This window comes from Mixophyes fleayi, chromosome 9 (assembly GCF_038048845.1).
Source record: "Mixophyes fleayi isolate aMixFle1 chromosome 9, aMixFle1.hap1, whole genome shotgun sequence".
In the NCBI taxonomy this organism is placed as follows: domain Eukaryota; kingdom Metazoa; phylum Chordata; class Amphibia; order Anura; family Limnodynastidae; genus Mixophyes; species Mixophyes fleayi.
In genome coordinates this window covers 25,466,010-25,485,488 of record NC_134410.1, presented here as the reverse complement: position 1 = coordinate 25,485,488, position 19,479 = coordinate 25,466,010, and the positions used below count along the sequence as shown (strand labels likewise).

Sequence of the window (19,479 nt, the reverse complement as noted above, 5' to 3'; positions counted from 1 at the left end):
CTTAATATAAGGGTTTCATAGTGGGGAAGCATTTTCCCCTGTGCACACCAGATTCGCTGCCACTAGTAGCACTGAAGAGTTTTGCAGTTGGCCTCCCTTTCCCTAATGTGATTGGGGATATACCCCCAACCACATTGGGGAAAGGGAAGCCAACCTTTTCCTAATTCTTACCCCTTCTTCTGAGACCACACCCTGTTGTGAGTCTGGAAAGCACAAAATGATTTTCTACACTGTTGGGGTTAGGTCAACTTTAAGGCCAAGGGTTCAGAAAACATTGGTGAAAAATTAGGTAAAAGTCAAAACTGACCAATTTTTAGTTTATTATGTTGAAATAATTATTTATTTGGGAAAACAAAACACATCTGTACAATCAAATATAATGTTAACTTAAAAAAATATCTTTAATCTTATCTAGACCTTATCTATACAGTATTTTAACACGTTTTGCATTGTCAAACACTTATTGAACTGTACCGCACACTTCCAGTATTACAGAACAATAAAATACTACTATAGAGTACTGTGACTTGGGATCTGGGGAATTTGTGTGGTGTAAATTGCCGGATAAAGTAATGTAATATTGGGGATCTGGACCCATTGGAATGATTTAGGAAAACGTTGAAACCATGAGGAACGCGTCCATGAGAGTGCAAAATGAAAAGATGTCAAATAGTCCACAAAATTAACTAAATTAAATTTATTAAACACAAAAAATATAGTATATAAGAGGTCCGGACCTGATATGATGCCTTCCCCAAAGGTAATGGAGTATACTAAACACAGCCAGGTATAGGCTAGACAGCATCACATTGAATAGGAGACAATATGGTAAAAGGCTCTTATGAGTCCCGCAAGCCTGATGCTACATGTAAGTCCAACAGGCTGGGATCTTAGTCCACAATCAACCTTTCTTGTATAAAACAATCGCTTCAATAAGCCAAGAGATGGTCCAGTCAATGATCTTAAAATTCAAATGAACAAAAGTTCCCAAAGTAACATCAATGTTCTTAGGATAAGGTCCAAAAATAGGTTATACATTGAACAGCGACTGTGTGTATATTAGTGGTGAGAAGCCACTTACAGTTCTATAGGGGCACATACCAATGTGACCAGAGGTTCTCCAGCATCTTAATGGGCTCGCTGCATGGAGATGAAACTCGTCCTTACCTCCCCTGGGACGGGGACGAGTGGCTTGAGCCAGAGATGGATGAATGAAAGTTTCCCTCCGAGTCTTGTCTCCACTTTGGGCATGTGTAGTAGGGTGCTTGCCGACTTCCAGCTTTGTAGCTTTGCCCTATTGCCGGACAAGCGGGTGCTCTAGAGTATAAGATGATGTAGAAAAGTATTCAATTACACCTACGCGTTTCCCCGGTCTGGGCTTCCTCAGGGATGTTTGTGGTGATCGTAATCAGCCTGTACTCTGGATTTGGGACAACCTCTTGCTTGTGTTCTTTCTTTGAGGTTAAGGGACCCACCTCCTTTACTAAGTTATCCCTATAGGCTGCATACACTTCCAGTAGGGAGCGCAAGTCTTTTCCTATCTATTCTATATTCCACAAATGATTATTAACATTTATTACAATTGGGGACACTCACTGTAATAAAATGAGACTGGATATTAACAGACAGACAAAGTCCTGCTCGTTACCATCAGCAAATGGATTAATATATTGATTAAGTGGTTCATTCTGGCAGTGGTGTAATTCTCCATCACTGACCAGCCAGGCTTTCTGTCACTAATAACAACTAACAAGACCAGGCTGTTTCAGGGTGACTCTATGAATACACATTTTGTCCTCGGTGGGGTATAAAAGGATTTGATAAGTGTGGCACATTCCTACACACACATAGAGAACAGCCACAGTGTAAAGTCACTAAGGAGGGGGCAGTGCTGGGCACGTGTCCGAGGTGGAGGGGTGATGAATGGGCATTGCTGCAACATCAAGGATGGTATCATTTATAATGCTGTTCAGTACAGAACCTTGCCTTCCTTGAGAGTGTTGCCCTATAGATAATGTTAGGTTCAGCTTTTTGCTGGGCTCCTTCATACCATATAAGGTTTGTTTCAGGTCAGCTGGTATGAAAAACAGGATTTATATTGTTATTAAATAAACTTTTTTTTCTTTTTTCCAAGTTGTGATCCAGCACCGTTCAGCGGTGTCTCCCACAATCCCCTGTGCTATAATTAGAGATGTTTTTAGTTTACTCAGCGGAGAAGTGAATGCAGATCCAGGCCAGAGCCCTGGAAGATTTCTAGTCTGCAGTAATGTCACTCTGCTTGAACAGTTTTTGTTGATTCCTGAAAATCATCTGCTTTGTCGTGTGGTTCCAGCTGCCGCGGGGACAGCCAGCTACTGGTTTACTGATGCCCCAGGCTGTCACCTGTTTGCAGTAATAGTTTCATGGACTCGCCACCCAAACTGATTCCATGGCGGTTTTCCTGTCTATGTGAGTCCTGCAACGTCCCCATCCAAGTATCTAAAAAAAACCTCTTTTAACAGCCTTGGTTAACCCACGGTTCTCCAGCTGTGGAACTACAAGTCTAAGCAAGCCATTCCCAACGGTGGTTTGCATGACATGATGAGACTTGTAGTGCCACAACAGCTGTTGTATCAGAGCCTGCATATTAAAAGAATAGCATCCTATTTTTAGCAAATCTCGGGCCTGATTCATTAAGGATCTTAACTTGAGAAACTTCTTATTTCAGTCTCCTGGACAAAACCATGTTACAATGCAAGGGGTGCAAATTAGTATTCTGTTTTGCATATAAGTTAAATACTGACTGTTTTTCATGTAGCACACAAATATCAACTTTGAATTTCAGTGTACAAATAAGCTATCAAGTATTTGTGTGCTACATTAAAAAACAGTCAGTATTTAACTTATATGCAAAACAGAATACTAATTTGCACCTCTTGCATTGTAACATGGTTTTGTCCAGGAGACTGAAATAAGAAGTTTCTCAAGTTAAGATCATTAATGAATCAGGCCCCTTGTGCTTAACACACAGGTATTCCCTATACTTATATCATTCTTAAATGAATCACCGTTTATTGCTCGGCTGCAGATGTCATTGACAGTCGTCAGCAGATATATACACACAGGCTGTCCGACATAAGTATAGCCTTGTGATTATATTCTAATAAATGAGATCACGTAAATGTTTTTGTTTTGTATGGTATATGATGGTTTTGTGGTTTTATTCTATGTCATGTTTATATCCCAGTTTGGAGATAAAGTGACCGTATGAATCTCGCTGCATTACTTGTATAGGCCTTGCTGCCACCACCTGTCACTGACCTGTCCCCCTGTTTGTCAAGTGATGCGCAGTAGATAACACTAGCTCTGCAGTTTTGCCCAAATGCCTGTCCCTTCTCCCTCTCCCCAAAGCTTTAAACAAGAGATTTTGCCTTTCGCTTTGTTAAACCCAGCCCGTGCTGGACAATGGTGGATGTTTGTGAGCAGCTTTGCTGAAATGCTGACAGAGCCGCTGTGCTAATCTGCAGGGGTTAGGTGCCATTCTCTGTATGTGCCCAGGCTTACGCCGTGCCCGGTGGCGAGTCTGCGCTGGGATAGACAGGAGCTGGGGAACTATCCGACATAGGGGAATTAAAAGGAGAAAAGACTGTTCGTAAAATGTGTGACTGTTTCCATCAGATATTTGGGGTTTCCTGGTCGCCCTCTTCCTCTTATGGTAAGTGTATGAATTCATGTCAGTCTCAATGAGGCAGGCAGCGTAGAGGTATAATGCCTAGATCCTCACGCTGCATGTGGCTGTAGTGTATGACAGATCTATCTCATCTGATGGGATGTGGGGTCGATCAGTCCTTGGTATCATATTGTTGGCTGTACAAACCATGTCCCTGGTGATTCCTGTGCATCTCAATGAGCGCACCCATTATCCCACACCTTGCTCCTGAATTCCCTGTGACTTTCTCCATTGCATGTGAGTATGACGTGATGCGTATAGTTTTGTTATGCAGCATAGTGTTTATTTAAGCAGAGAAAAGTGCATTACAGCTGTCAAATGATCACACAGAGTCCGGGGAGTGTGATTCAGTCCAATACACACAGGTCTTCACCTCTGAGAGTGCTGGACTTTGCAGCAACAGGCGTTTCAGTCCTGTGGGTGGGGATGATGTCACTGCTAAATATATGAAATACAATTACAGTAGAGTCTGTTACTGCTCCGTGCAGAAGGAGAAATGTCCTGGAGAGAACAAGTGTTGCTGTCATTCTTTGGCGTGTGTCAAAAGTCCCATATGAGAGTCCTCTAATGTTGCTATAAAAATGTCCGATGCATGTTCATAATCCAGAGATTGGTGTGTTAGGACCGTGATTGTCATTCTGTCATTGCATAGAGGAGGTTGTCATCTTGAGCAGTGGTAAATGTACAGCATGTAATGATTTCTGTATCCAGTACATTCCACATCTCACTTCTGTATTGCATGGATTGTCAGCTCTTCAGGACAGGGACCCCCTGTCCTACTCTCAGGTGTTGTCTGGGCTTACTGTACTCAGTTATGTGTATGGCAGCCTTCTGTAGTTATCTAAATTAATTTTGGTGTAAAATTAGGAATAAATGCCCCATTGTTTCTTGGAATCCAAACTTCAGTAAGGTTTATGAATGGGGGCGAGTGAAAGAATTGTGTCCGTTACCCTGCTAGGGCGATAATGACAGTTTTTGACTTGAGCCAATCCCAGCTGTGTTGTGTAAAATCTCCCCAAATCTGCAAAGGGTGGGGGGGGGGGATGAATTTGGAGGCACATTTGGCTAACTGAGTTTATCAGTGTAATGTTAGCAAGCAGTGATATCTGTATTATGTATGTATAAATAAAATATATATATATATATATATATATATTGCATATTTTAGTAGAAATGTTACAACCCACATATTATAAATGATAATATACCCTCGTCTGTAGATTATAAGGAATTGAAATCACATTTGAGTTCTGTGTCCTTCATAATACAGATATTTTAATTACATTTTCGTACCTTTATTTTGTCACAAAATACTGAATTTAAATCGTTTGCTACTGCCACCTAAAATGTTTGTCGAGCTGGAAAGACACATGGTGCAAGGTGGTAAAATGTCACTTCCAAACCCAACCTGTTGTCTGTTCAGACCACCCATCAGCAATTTCAGCTTTTCCCTTTTTCTCCAAAAATACTGCTAAGTTTAGCTCTTTTTTGTGTCCGGTACTTTTAGGGCTGACTTATGTCATTTACCTGTGAGGTTGAAAATTTGGAATGAGCTTAACTGCATCGGGTGTACCTGCATGGTAAAATAATCCATTGTGTTGAGTATAGGATGATCCATTACTGACAACTCATCCCGTGGGGAGGAGAGAGCTCCATTTTCTAATATTTGCCATCGTCATCCCATCTCTATTTTTAGGGGCAGATTCAATTGGCCGCGATATTCCTTAGGCCGCGCATTTTTACCGTTATTACATTTTAAGTTACTTCTGTAAAAAAAAAATCCGCACAACACGTCTTGCGACTGTTCAGGAGGCACCTCAAGAATTTTTTTTTTACAATTGAATTCCCCCCTTAGACTATAATTACATACAATGTGGAATATCATTCCACGGAATGGAGAAGATTCTGTAGCCAAAACTTCACGCCTCAGTCCGCCTGGCTCCTCCCATCAGTTGATGGACAATTTGCGCCCCTTGCAGGCGCTAACATTTTGCCTCCAAGAGCCATGCACTTCCCATGAAAACAGGGGCATATACACATTTCTGCACGGTTGTAAATTACCTTCAGTGCTTTTCTGAGATATTTTTATTGTATCGCAAATAATATCTATTATCATCATCATTTATTTATATAGCACCAGCATATTCCGTAGTGTTTTATAATTGTGTACAAATACAGTAATAATACAATACTGGGTAATACAGACAGACAGAGAGCTAAGAGGGCCCCCTGCTCGCAAGATTACAATCTGTATAAAGATTTATGTCATCAATTCAGTGTTCATTATGAAAACATATGTATTTTAAGGCATAATGCACATCAAATACATCCTATTGCTGCACACATGTGGGGCCCAGTCCCACCTCTACCTCCCTTCTATTGGCCCACGGAATGTGTACCCCTTCTTAGTGACTCCCTCCTCCTCCCCCTCCTTCCTCCCTTGGCAGAACATATTACTGTGCACCGCACAGTCCCGGCATACTGCTCAACATTTAGAATCCCGAAAGCGGGTCAAAATAAGCCCTGCCCTGTTTCAGCCAAGCTCCACCTACAAAAGGGCAAATTTTGTGAACTCCACCCATTTTCTGTTAAGTTCCGCCCCTTTTAAGGTCTGCAACTCAGGATGTCCCTCCAAAATGGAGACCAATGGGTGGTATTGTCAATGAGACTGGCTTCTTCAGACGTGTAATTGGAGAGCATGGTGCACAGTAATTGGATCATCCTGTAGATGAACTGCATAGAAGCCCGATCCTGATCCAAGCTCATCCCGCCCATATGTGATCCAATCTATCCTGACCCTTTACTCTCCAGCCCACCCCTGACTGCAGCTCCTCCATGTTTGTCTGTCCCCTTCCTCTTGTGTGCCTCTGTCCCCTTCCTCTTGTGTGCCTCTGTCCCCTTCCTCTTGTGTGCCTCTGTCCCCTTCCTCATGTGTGCCTCTGTCCCTCCCCCTCTTCATGTGTGCCTCTGTCCCTCCCCCTCTTCATGTGTGCCTCTGTCCCCCCCCTCTTCATGTGTGCCTCTGTCCCCTTCCTCATGTGTGCCTCTGTCCCCCCCCTCCTCATGTGTGCCTCTGTCCCCCCCTCTTCGTGTGTGCCTCTGTCCCCCCCTCCTCGTGTGTGCCTCTGTCCCCCCTCTTCGTGTGTGCCTCTGTCCCCCCCTCTTCGTGTGTGCCTCTGTCCCCCCCTCTTCGTGTGTGCCTCTGTCCCCCTCTCTTCGTGTGTGCCTCTGTCCCCCCCTCTTCGTGTGTGCCTCTGTCCCCCCCTCTTCGTGTGTGCCTCTGCCCCCCCCTTCGTGTGTGCCTCTGTCCCCCCCTCTTCGTGTGTGCCTCTGTCCCCCCCTCTTCGTGTGTGCCTCTGTCCCCCCCTCTTCGTGTGTGCCTCTGTCCCCCCTCTTCATGTCTACCTCTGTCCCCCCTCCTCATGTCTACATCTGTCCCCCCTCCTCATGTGTGCCTCTGTCCCCCCTCCTCATGTCTACCTCTGTCCTCTTTTTGTGTGTATCTGTTGCTTCTTCAACTCTGAATGTCTCCCTGTCTGTTATCATATGCGTGTTTCTGACCAGCCTCCCGTCTATACAGGAAGCTTTTGACATTAGCCAGCTCCCATACACAGGGTCACTCGAGAGAAAATTAGCGCCCAGCCTAAGATCGCGACCATACAAGACAAACCATGATTTTATTTTGTTTTTTCAATGGCCACTAGTGGGGATCATGTATGCTTAAAAAATAAGGAGCAGAGACACAAAGCCACATATATCATAAGAAACACCATCCTACCTATGCCATCCAGAAGTCGTACCCTTACTGTCGCCATATTAATGGAGCAACTTTCTGTTCCAGATGGCAAAGTCTAGTTCAGAGGTACTAGAAACAAATCAGGACGTAAAGAGATCCCATAGAGACACCGTTTTGTTCATGTCTCGTTGATTTACCAGTGTTTATTCTGAGATGATTCTTGATAAACTGGGCCTGTTGGTCCTCTGACCTGAATGAACTCACATTGCAGGACAGTGATTGGCTGGATGTTTTTCATGAAATTACCTAACTAATTTTTCCTTGTAACTAATCTGTATTGTAGCTGTATTAGTCTAGAGAGCATTGGGAAGGGTTAGTTACTTGGCCTCCTGTATGTGCACCGTGCCTAGTGTTCCGCCAGGTTTGCGGAGGAGCAGAAATCTGCAGGAGTACGCGCACCTGAGTGACTATACAAGGCAGCGCTAGTTAGATTTGGTACACTCGTGCAATGAACAGACATTTGGTGGTGCGCTCTGACTGAAGCTTTGTTTGTCCTATGCGGAGATTTCCCAATAAGATTGAAAGTCTTACACAATTGATACATGAAGGGTGATCGTGTATACTCACAGGAATGTTGGGCCTTTAACATTGTGCACATGTATTTATAATGACGGGCTGGCCCATAACAAACTGCTGATGTGATTCTGTGTTTAGGAAGGAAAGGGTGGGGGCCCCCAATGAGGAGGAAGTCAAGCCTAAAAAATTTGACCTTTCTACCCGCGTGGGTTAATATTCCTCGATTTCTGGAGCAGGTCCTTTCCGTGTCAGTGAGGGATCTGGGGAATAAAGGCAGGAAGTTTAAACTCACTGACAGAAAAATTAGCTCAGATTTGGCGTCACCGGAGAGCGGCCCATTGAGGGATGGGTGGGGAACGCTTGTCTCATCTGAAGAGTTCATTCTGCGGAGATGTCACCAGTCGCCACTCCCTGTCATTCCACAAATCTGTTTCTATAACATATACCGGCCCCCTAGTAGAATGGTAAATCATATCAATAGTCGCCCAGCGTTGTACATCGTCATCACCTGTCATTCGGTCATTTCTAATCGGCGTTAACCATGTGGCGACATCACAACATGTAGCTGTATGATAACAACACAGTGACCAATAAAACACTTGCATAACTTGCTTTATACTTATGAAAGCTAATTGCTGGTTGGTTGATGTAGTTTAGTGATAATTTGCATTATATTCCAAAATTGGTAAATAATCCCGAGTGATTATTACAAGTGTATCCTGAGATGAGGAATATGACGTGGTGTATAGAGGATTCTAGTTATTGGAGAAATTACAGCTGAAGTAGTCACATCCTGCTGTTGTTGGATACCGTTATTATTCCACATCGAAAACCTAGAGCCACGAGATGTTAGTGTGTCTGGAAGGGTAACACGGATTCCAACAGAGCTGCGTCTCCAGGCCCCTCTCTTAAATAGACCCATCTTGTTTTGCACAAAGTGTATTTAATACCTATTTGGGAGACACGTTTTGATAGCAATAGGAACACAGCAATAACTAATACACACTGTAGACTCTCATATCAATTGGTGGAAAGCTCCTTGGGCCATAGTCTCTTGGGAGAGTGTAACTTCTATAACACAATGTTATATATTTATGTATTTATCACCATAATAGGAGTGCAGCAGTTCACAGTGGATAGATAATAGTATATACAAAAAGGACCTATATTAATGACATCTTACAAGAAGGACAAAAGACACATGAAAGATGAGGCATATGAAGATAGAGGACCTGGACCGGAGAGTTTACTATAGTATTAGATTGCAAGCTTCATGGACAGAACACTTTATTATTCCAGTTGACAGTAAGCTCCTTGTGACCGTTTTATATTAATAGCATTGGTCCTTTACACTAAAAGATTATAGGCTCTTTGGTACAGGGGGCTCTATAAATTCCAGCAGATTTTGATCTTGGACCATGATGTCTTGAAAGATTGAATCTTGATGTTCATTCTCTTATATTTATATATCTTTTGCTCTTTTATACTGCTATGTAGTGTGTGTGTCTTTTATAGACTATAAGCTCCATGGGGCAGTTTTTTTGTACCAGTAGGACAGGTTCCTACATTACACTAATTGATAATAAATTAATTGGACGAGTGTTTTTTGCTAAAACTACAGGCCCATTAGACCGTCAGATCATGAGAGTAGCATACTGGGGCACCCTTAGATTGTGAGCTCTTCAGGCACTGTTTTATAAATCTTACATGTAGTGTCATAATGCTAATAGATTGTACTCTCCAAAACCATTAATTTATATTCTCATTGGCCAGGGTCTATTTTAGCTTTTTGAAGAGCGCTTTGAACAACATAGATATTTTGACGCCTTGAAATGAAATATCCCATTATACCCCTGTTTATATTCTCTGCAGAGATGGTCTAGCATATCAATGGATTGTAAGTTTACAGTCCTGGTATTAGAAGCTGTAGTCCTTTCCTTGGCAGTTACATTTTCACATTGCACTGGTGTCTTGTGCTCCAGTCACTGTGTGGCATTCTATTTATGTTGTGCAGAAGGAGTGGTGGATTCCTGGATTGGGTTTCCAGTAGAGCTGGTAATATGTAGAACCATTCCCCGCAGTGGCTATAAGAATCCATTCTCTGTAAGCCGCTGGAGTTAGGGTTACGTGACTCTCTAGATCACTCCCCCATCAGTTGTAGTGCTGGGAACCATACACACGCATATATATATTTACAGAGATTATGCATCCTGGAGGGAAGTCGTTCCTCATTCCCCGTGCTGATAAGCAGGCAGGAAGTTGCTGCGTCTCTCTGATAGAGGACATAGTTATTATACAGTGACACCAATCAGAGCTCCCACTGCACACACTCCACAGCTTCCTGGCAGTCATCGAATGCACGGTTATTGAAATCACAGAGCCATTGACGTGCGGAATACACCTACAGAGCATTTAACGTATTCCGAAATCCATTCCCTCTTCTTGAGATATCTTTATGGTGTGCCGAGTGCCTAAGGGGCCTGTTTATGAAACTAAAAAGTGTGTTCAATCCCTGAAAACGTCACTTTTCAGGGATTAACCTCAAAATTTGTATTTACTATCACTGCATCACAGCAGATATTTGCATATCTCTTCGTTTTACTGAGCAGTAACAGTGTATGGGGACTGCTCAGTATCGCTATTTACTAAAATTTGATAAAAAAAAACAAAAAAAAACTTTTTTTTTAGCATGTTAATGTACGCCAGTTTCATTGTTGTCAGCTCTGCTTCGAAGAGCAGAACTGGACAGCGCATGTGTGGAGGGATCACATGATACCTCCCTGTCACTCACCGCTCTCTATCTGCAACTATACAGTGCAGAGATGTTTGTGCGCATACCTGAGGTTTTCAGACATGGTCAAGAGGTTCAGTTGTTGTTTAGACCAAACACCAGAATGGTTAAGAAATGTGACTTTGACCGTGGAATGATTGTTGTTGCCAGATGGGGTGGTTTGAGTAAATCAGAAACTGCTGATCTCCTGGGATTTTCACACACAACAATCTCTACAATTTACAGAAAATTGCGCGTAAAACCAAAAATATACAATGGGCGGCAGTTCTGTGGGTGAAGTGTCTTGTTAATGAGAGAGGTCAGAGGAGCATGGCCAGAATGGTTGAAGCTGACAGGCAGGTGATAGTTACTCAAATAACCATGTGTTACTCTCCTGCATACCACTGATGTATCTCCGAATGTACAACACGCTGAACCTTGAAGTGGATGGGCTACAGCAGCAGAAGACCACACCGGGTTCCACTGCTGTCAGCTAAGAACAGGAAACTGAGGTTACAAGGGGCACAGGCTCATCACACCTGGACAGTTGAAGAGTGGAATAATGTTGCCTTGTCTGACGAATCTCGATTTCTGCTGCGACATGCATATGGTAGGATCAGAATTTGGCTTAAACAACATGCATCCGTGGATCCGTCCTGTCTTGTGTCCACCGTGCAGGCTGGTGGTGGTGTAATGATGTGGGGAATGTTTTATTGGAGCACATTAGGTCACTTAATACCAATTGAGCATTGTTTAAATGCCACAAACCACACGTCATCTCAAGCTGGTTCCATGATCATGACAATGAGTTCAGTGTGCTCCAATGGCCTCCACCAGATCTCAGTCCAATAGATCACCTTTGTGGTGGAACGGGAGATTCACACCATGAATGTGCAGCCGCTGTGTGCTACTATCATGTCATCATGGACCAGAATCTATAAGGAATGATTCCAGCACTGTTGAATCTATGTTACAAATAATTCAAAGGGTGGTCTTACCCAGTACTAGAAAGAGTACATAATAAAGTTTTCCACTGTTAGCCATAGATTCTCAGGGCACATCCAGTCTGCCATTGTGACGTGTAAGTGTCTCCTAACCCGCTGGTTGGGAATCTCTGGTCTAGACGCTAAGGGGACCTCGCTGCCGTACAACCTTCATCATGACATGTTCACTAAACTTGATTATAATGTCATTTATTTCCCTATTTCTAAACACTCCTCTTTTAAAAATATGAACAAATACAACCCAGAGAGAGAAAAGTTACTGAGAAATTTATTCAGTATATAAAACTGAAGGAATGATTACCCTTTAGTTATAAAACAGCAACATATTACAGAAGGTAAAAGCGACACTGTCCAAATGAGCTTATTAACAAGAGATGTGTGGAACACTTCATACATATGGTAGCGGGATAACAATCGCAGTTAAAAGCATAGTGGACAAGCCGGGTCAGGACCAGTGCAAACAAAGCCAATACGTGAAGCAGAAGGGTAGCCGAAGTCAAGCCAGAAGATACAAACTGAACCAGAACGTGAGACAAAGGATTGGTCAGGTACAAGCTATTGGATGTACAATACAGAAAGCAGCCAGGGGTGAAAGTAACCTACAGGAACTGACCTCATAAGTGATCCAATACTCTGACACTGGATCAGTACCTGAGCCTGCCTTATATAAGCTGCCCAGAGGTATGATGTCACTGACCGCTGATAAGTCTTTTAAAAGTTGACTCCCATTGCCTAGCAACAGGATGCTTATAAACTATCTGGCCGGTTGAAGACCCAAAGGCATCCGTCCGCACTGCAAAGGAAGAGAGCGGGGACTGTGCCTGATAACATATATGATACAGCTCATAACAAGCAAAGTAATTGTTCAAAAATAAAGATGAAACAAACTACGGACGTGTAAGTCAAAACATCTATGATATACTTTATCTCACTCTAATGATCACTGCAGAACTAACTGTCCAAAGATCTAAGGATCAAACTCAGAACTGCAGCTTGATGTCATTTTAGACTTGTTTCCATTTGTTCAAGTATAACTTTCTAATAGTTTAAAGAGAATTTCTTTATTACACAAACGCCAAATGTTCTAAATAATCCTTATGTGTAACTGAACCTTACATTGACCCCTGTACAGCAGAGTTGGTGTGAGTACAGTGATTATGGAGGAGGGAGGGATAGATGCTTTTGAAGAAATTGGTCTTTAGGGACCATTTAAAGATCTTGAAGGCTGAGGAAAGTCTGGTAGGACGGGGTACAGTGCTCCATGAAAGGAGAACTGTGTGGGGGATGAAATACTGAAAGACGAAGTGAGAAGGTCACTGGGTGAGGGCAGAGGGCGACTGGGAGAGTATTTCTGGGTGAGTTTAGAAATATAGGTGTGACAGGAGTTATGGAGGGATTTGTAAAGGTCAGTACTTAGAATTTATCACTGATAACTGTTGTAGGGATTGACAGACAGGGGAAACAGAGGAGCAAACACACAAAGTTTAGATGAGTCTTGCGGAAGCAATTGTAATTGATTGAACTGGTGATAGTCTTGAGGCTGGTGGGCCAGACAGAAGCAGGGTGCAATAGTCAAGGCAGGAACTTAGTAGGGTGTAGACCAGGAGCGGTATCTTGTGTGAGGAAAGGACATATTTTTGGAGATGTGGCGTGACTTAGAGTTTGTCTAAATGTCAGGACTAGAAAGTGGAGTTGAGGGTGCATCTGAGACACAGAATTTGGATTCAGGTAGAATGATGGAACGATTAACTGTTACATGGGTTATCAGGCAGAGGTTTGAAAAATGATGGAGTCAATATGGCATTAGAATGTAAATGGAGGGATGTATATAGTAATAGTCACATGTCTGCATCTGACAGGGTATAGAGATACGAGGAAACGTATGTGTATAGATTATAATCAAACAATCGTGTTTAAGTCTCTTCCTCATTAGACTTATATTTATAATACAGATAATTGAAGCGATTTAAACACATTTTTCATAGAGGATGTTACACACTGAGGGTCATGTGCACACCCACTAAGTCAGGTCACGGACCATCTATCCATTTGACGCACATAATCATATTGAAGAAGGGACCGTGAAGCGCTTTTCTTCCATTTCACCATTATGAACGAGTATCACATGTGGCGCTTCCCCTAATTACCTCAGACTTTCCCTATTTTTCTCCTAATATACTGCTCCTTTGACTCATGTTTCATAAAACAACTGACAACGGAACGTCAGGATTTCCTTTATTTCAAGTGACAAATATTTTTGGTTCATTTCTGAGCTTATGACTTAGAATAAGAAACAATCCGGTCTGCTCTTCTGTGCATGCAAATTTGTAATTGTGCAAAGCAATGCAAAGAGCCATACAAACAGGAGCAAATTCTGTAATAACGCGTCTGTGACATCATTACGGAACTTGCAGTTGATTTGCGCAGTTTATGCTACATGATCATGACTTTTCATGGACTGTGGTAACAGCTTCCACTTCACAAATGGTCCAGGTTTTACTGGCAATGTGCCCCAGACATTAAGTTGCAGGTATCCCAAACGGCTGTAGGTAGACGTGCGTTTCATTCATATAATTCCATTAGACCAGTGATTGCTAACCTGTGACACTCCAGGTGTTGTGAAACTACAAGTCCCAGCATGCTTTGCCAGCTATCAGATAGTTATCTACTGGCAAAGCATGCTGGGGCTTGTAGTTTCCCAAAACCTGGAGTGTCACAGGTTAGCCATCACTGCATTAGACTATACCCCTAAGGAAATCCACATTGACCATCCCTAAATCTTCATCATCAACATTTATTTATATAGTGCCAGCAAATTCTGTAGCGCTTTACAATTGGGAACAAACACAGTATAAAACAATACTGGGTAATATAGACAGACAGAGAGGTGAGAGGAAGCTTACAATCTATGGACAATGGGAGTTTGATACATGAGGTTAAGTGCTACATATTGTATATTGGTCCAACCAGGGTACAAAGGTAAAAGTGCTTAGTGTGCTATACGATCCAGTCACACAGCAATGTTAGTCAGAGGGTTGTTGTCTTGTGTGAACTGTGCAAAGGGTGGTAATAGGGTAATATTAAGGAATATTATAAATTTGCCTGAAGATGTGAGTTTTCAGAGAATGCTTGAAGGTTTGAAGACAAGAGGAAAGTTTTATTGTGCGAGGGAGAGAATTCCACAAATTGGTTGCAGTCCGAAAAAAGTCCTGTAATCGGGAATAAGGGCTGGTAATTAGTGTGGATGAGAGACACAGAACGGAGGTGTGGAGTTGGGAGATATTTTGAGACAAGTGATGAGATGGAGGTTGGTGCAGTTTTGTTGCTAAATCTGTCTGTGTGTAAAGACAAGAAAAAAAAAAATGCAGAACAGAAATAAAATACCAGCAGTCACAGGACATCACTTAAACCGGTACAGTCCAGAGTACAAACAGTATATAGAACGTAACTTTCACAGTTCTTTTATGATCTCCACATTTGCCAAGATAAGCTGATGTAATGTAAAGATGCAATGGGTGAGCTGTGCCACAGAGCTTGCAATCTAATGGAGCTCCTGGCCAACTAACAATCTAGGGGTGTAATTGAAGCCCTGTGATAGAGACCTTGCAATTTAGTGATATTATAGGAGATCCTGCAGCAGTGAGCTTGTGGTCTCGTTACAAGGAGAGACCTCTGGTATCACACTTTCTATTAGATATTATACTGTGTTTGACAGCATGGAAATGTCTCTGTGATGTCAGCATCCTGTAGCCAATCCCAGGACCAACAAAGTCTTTTTGGGAAGAAGCAGTACTCTTCCCCCTTCTTCCTGGCCTCTCCCTCTGCCATTGAGTGTCAGAGTCCCAGTGACAGCTCACACACTCACTGTCCCGTCCAGGAGCGAGCAGGCTGGGGAGCTCTGTCAGAGGACAGACAGATAGGGGCGTCTGGAACTACTGACTGACACATTGGTAAGTTCATTTTTCAATTAGATAGCTCTGGTACTGTTCTGGATAAGAATGTCATGCAAATAGTGTGTGTTTAATGAGTGTGACTGATAATCTAAAGTTTGTATATTGTGTGTGCAAGTTATATTATTTAATTAATTTATGTATATAAATGAAGAGCAAAAATAATTACATAATTTTTGAGTGCAACCTGCTGTATATAGTAGTATCTAATGATGGGTACACTAACTTCATCATCATCATCATCATCAACATTTATTTATATAGCGCCAGCAAATTCCATAGCGCTTTCAGCATTTTCCTTAATAAAATGTTACTATCCAGTGAGATGTTCTGTTATATTCTACATGTAAGGTGTTGAACAGAGTGGAAGCAACGTCTGTGGGACTAAACAAGGAGAGTAGACAAGAGGTTATCCTGTGCTGCAGAGCTTACACTCTTATAGTGAAGTGTTTATAACTGAGCTTAGTACATTGTTAGCACTAATGAGTCTTTGTTCTTTCAGTGTCGCTGTAAAGTTATGATTTGTCTGTACGTACAACAGGGAAACCTGACATAGAACAGAAGTAGGCGTGTTGCTACCTGCAGCGACAGGGCATGCTGATACTTGTGGTGCCACCACAGCTGGAGGGCCGACATACAGTAGTTATGACATTGGAGCCAGATAAGGGCTGTTGTTGGGCAGAAGATGCCTGACTTGTTTCTCTCACGTGCTTGGCTGTATCTGGTCTCAGATGTTTGAGTATTTGTCCGTTCTCCATATTGGCGACCCAGATTCAAGGATGTGACAACTGATGGCCGGACCTTTGGCCAAGATAAACTTTCTAAACTTGTCTGGTGCCTTCACTATGGACTCTTAACCTAATCACCTTATGTGTTCATTAATATGCATCTAGGGCATCTTGTGTGGCTCAGGTAACATGAACAACATGGCCTGCAACACTTGTTGACAGGGAAGCTGCTGGAGTCATTTCATTTTACAGAAACTGAACATATTGTTCCACCCTGGACATCACAGTTATTTCTGCAATGTCCTTTCTTTACTTTTTTTTTTTTACACTTTTTCTCTTTTTGTGATTTTAAGATTATTCAAACCAATCCACTTTTTTGTTGTTGTTGCTGTTTTCACATGTTGATAAACACTTGAAAAATGCAATAAAAATAGGACAAATAAGAGCTACCGGTACAATTCCCACCTTGTAATCGTTTGTTATCTCTGTAGATCTGTTGAACACTTCCCAGCCTCCGTTGGCATACATATGCCGCAGTATATTGCTGAGCAATTTTTACAGAAATAGCCTCAATACTGGATACTGGATGTGTTCACAACCTGACTTCCTGTATTATCATCAATTCCATAGGAACTACATTCCTGCCAACCCCCGTTATATTCATCAGTCCCTCCGGTCCCTTTAAACGGCTGTTCAAATGCATAGTCAGCAAATATGCCTCAAAGTCCTGGTAGTCCATAACAGTTGCGGCAATAAGACTAATTCTCCATCAGTACCCCCACCCCCACCCCACCCTGCCCTGGCCGGGGGCATTTAATATGGTATTGTGTCTCCAGGATTTATTGTGCAGAACTGTCTATTACAATAACAATAACAAGAGCCTGATCCTGGGGCGTTAACTAAACCACCTGTGGTGGATCTCAGGGATCACTCGGGGATTGTCACAAAAGAGAAAGTGCTGTATGGAGACCTTGTCCATAGTTGCCAGTATTGTTCAGTAGCAACGTGTCTCTGTAAAGTATTTTACAAGTGCATCTTATACATAGAGCTGTTTAAATGGACGGTTGTATACCACAATCTCCATCGTGATGTTCACTGACCCTGGTTATAATGTACTTTTTGCATTTTGAATGCTCCTCTACAATAAATATTACCTTATGAAGCCAATAAATAGGGATATATAATGATACTTGGATCTCATCTACAGAATAAGAGAAAGTGTACTCCGCTATTAGTCAATACTGAGAAATGACGACATTTCAAGGGACAAAGATTTTCAAGGACAAACCTTTAAAACAGGGGTAGGCAACCTGCGGCTCTCCAGGTGTTGTGAAACTACAAATCCCAGCATGCCTTGCCATCTATCTGCTGGTTAGCTACTGGCAAAGCATGCTGGGACTTGTATTTTTTTACAACACCTGGAGAGCCGCAGGTTACCTACCCCTGCTTTAAAACATGGGACATTATGGACCCTGGAAATTATGAACAGTTGGTCACTATATTTGTCCACTATTTAAACCTATCAGCAGTTAATATTTCCCATACAATAGTGCTTACATACTTTATATTCTTTGCATACTGTTTAACTTTGCTGTTTGTTTGATAGATGTTTATGTTCCTATAACGTCTGCACCTTGTGGTTGAGTTCTTCAGGCTATTTCTGCTTTCTACAGGTTGATGGATTTTACTAACCTTTTTTTTTTTATAATAAATATATAGTTGGTGGAAGCTCAGATTATATATACTATATACATGACACAGTTCCAGTGCAGTAAAACTAGAACTTGTGAAAACAACAAAGAAGGTGGAATCGAAAACAGAAAAATGAAAACATACTTGTTGAGCAAAATGAGGATTGTGACACTTGTCATACAATAACATTGAAGGGCCTGAGTCATTAAGGAAAGTAAGGCAAATAAATATTCTCCAGGACAAACCATGTTACAATGCAAGGGGTGCAAATTAGTTTATTATTTTGCACATACGTTAAATAGTGGCTGTTTTTTAATGTAGCACACAAATACTTGATAGCTTTGTTTGTACAGTAAAATTTAAAGTTGATCTAGGACATGCCGTATCCTAACTATAAATCTGTCCCCACATTTTAAATTTACCTCCCCCAATGTAACATGGTTTTGCCCAGGTGCAAAGTTACTCCTTTTTTTTGTTTAATAACTCAGGCTCAAAGACTTTAGTTTAAAACAGCAGCTTCAAAAGCATGCTGGGCAGTGAGTTATATGAAAGCACACTGGCACCTACCAACTATTATTTCATATGGATAATCACACATTCTCAATACCACGCATATTTGCCAACTTTTTGGCCAGAAATGAGGTCTAAGGAATAAGTCCAGGGGTTGTGACAATGCTATTTACGTCATCACAGCACTGCCACCCACAGAAACAATACATGAAATATTGTCACTGAAAGAGATACATTGGTTATAAAGACTAGTTTACATCAGCGCAAACTCATTCTTTGCTAACTGCCATGATCATTATAGACAGTACTGTGCTATGTACTGATAAGAGCAAAACATAATTCTAATCAATATTGTAAGTTCTATATGAGGATTGTATTTTGCAGATGGGGTTCAGGGGCCTGATTCATTAAGGATCTTAACTTGAGTAACTTCTTATTTCAGTCTCCTGGACAAAACCATGTTACAAGGCAAGGGGTGCAAATTAGTTTTCTGTTTTGCACATAAGTTAAATACTGGCTGTTTTTTCATATAGCACACAAATATCAACTTTAAATTTCAGTGTACAAATAAGCTATCAAGTATTTGTGTGCTACATGAAAAAACAGTCAGTATTTAACTTATGTGCAAAACAGAAAACTAATTTGCACTCCTTGCATTGTAACATGGTTTTGTCCAGGAGACTGAAATAAGAAGTTTCTCAAGTTAAGATCCTTAATGAATCAGGCCCCAGGTCTCTGCAGCTTTTAGCAAGTTAGTGTTGTCTCTCTCCCCCCTGTATCCCTCCCATCATTTTTTGCATGGTA

At 41.8% G+C, this 19,479-nt stretch overlaps 1 protein-coding gene across 4 annotated transcripts in view; it reads left to right on the top strand.

The window, feature by feature from the left end:
- Window positions 1–3,592: 3,592 nt before the first annotated feature.
- PRX (periaxin) overlaps window positions 3,593–19,479 on the top strand; it is a 53,726-nt gene continuing 37,839 nt past the window's right edge. For 2 of the 4 annotated variants that reach the window (XM_075187039.1, XM_075187037.1), the window contains exon 1: window positions 15,609–15,745. Coding sequence is in view for 2 of the 4 variants with exons in the window: in XM_075187035.1 (XP_075043136.1) it covers window positions 3,886–3,946 (61 nt within the window). In the remaining 2 variants the exon portion in view is untranslated. Of the gene's footprint in view, window positions 3,695–3,792; window positions 3,947–15,608; window positions 15,746–19,479 lie in introns of those variants that run through there. The other 2 variants (XM_075187036.1, XM_075187035.1) reach the window with 2 other exon arrangements.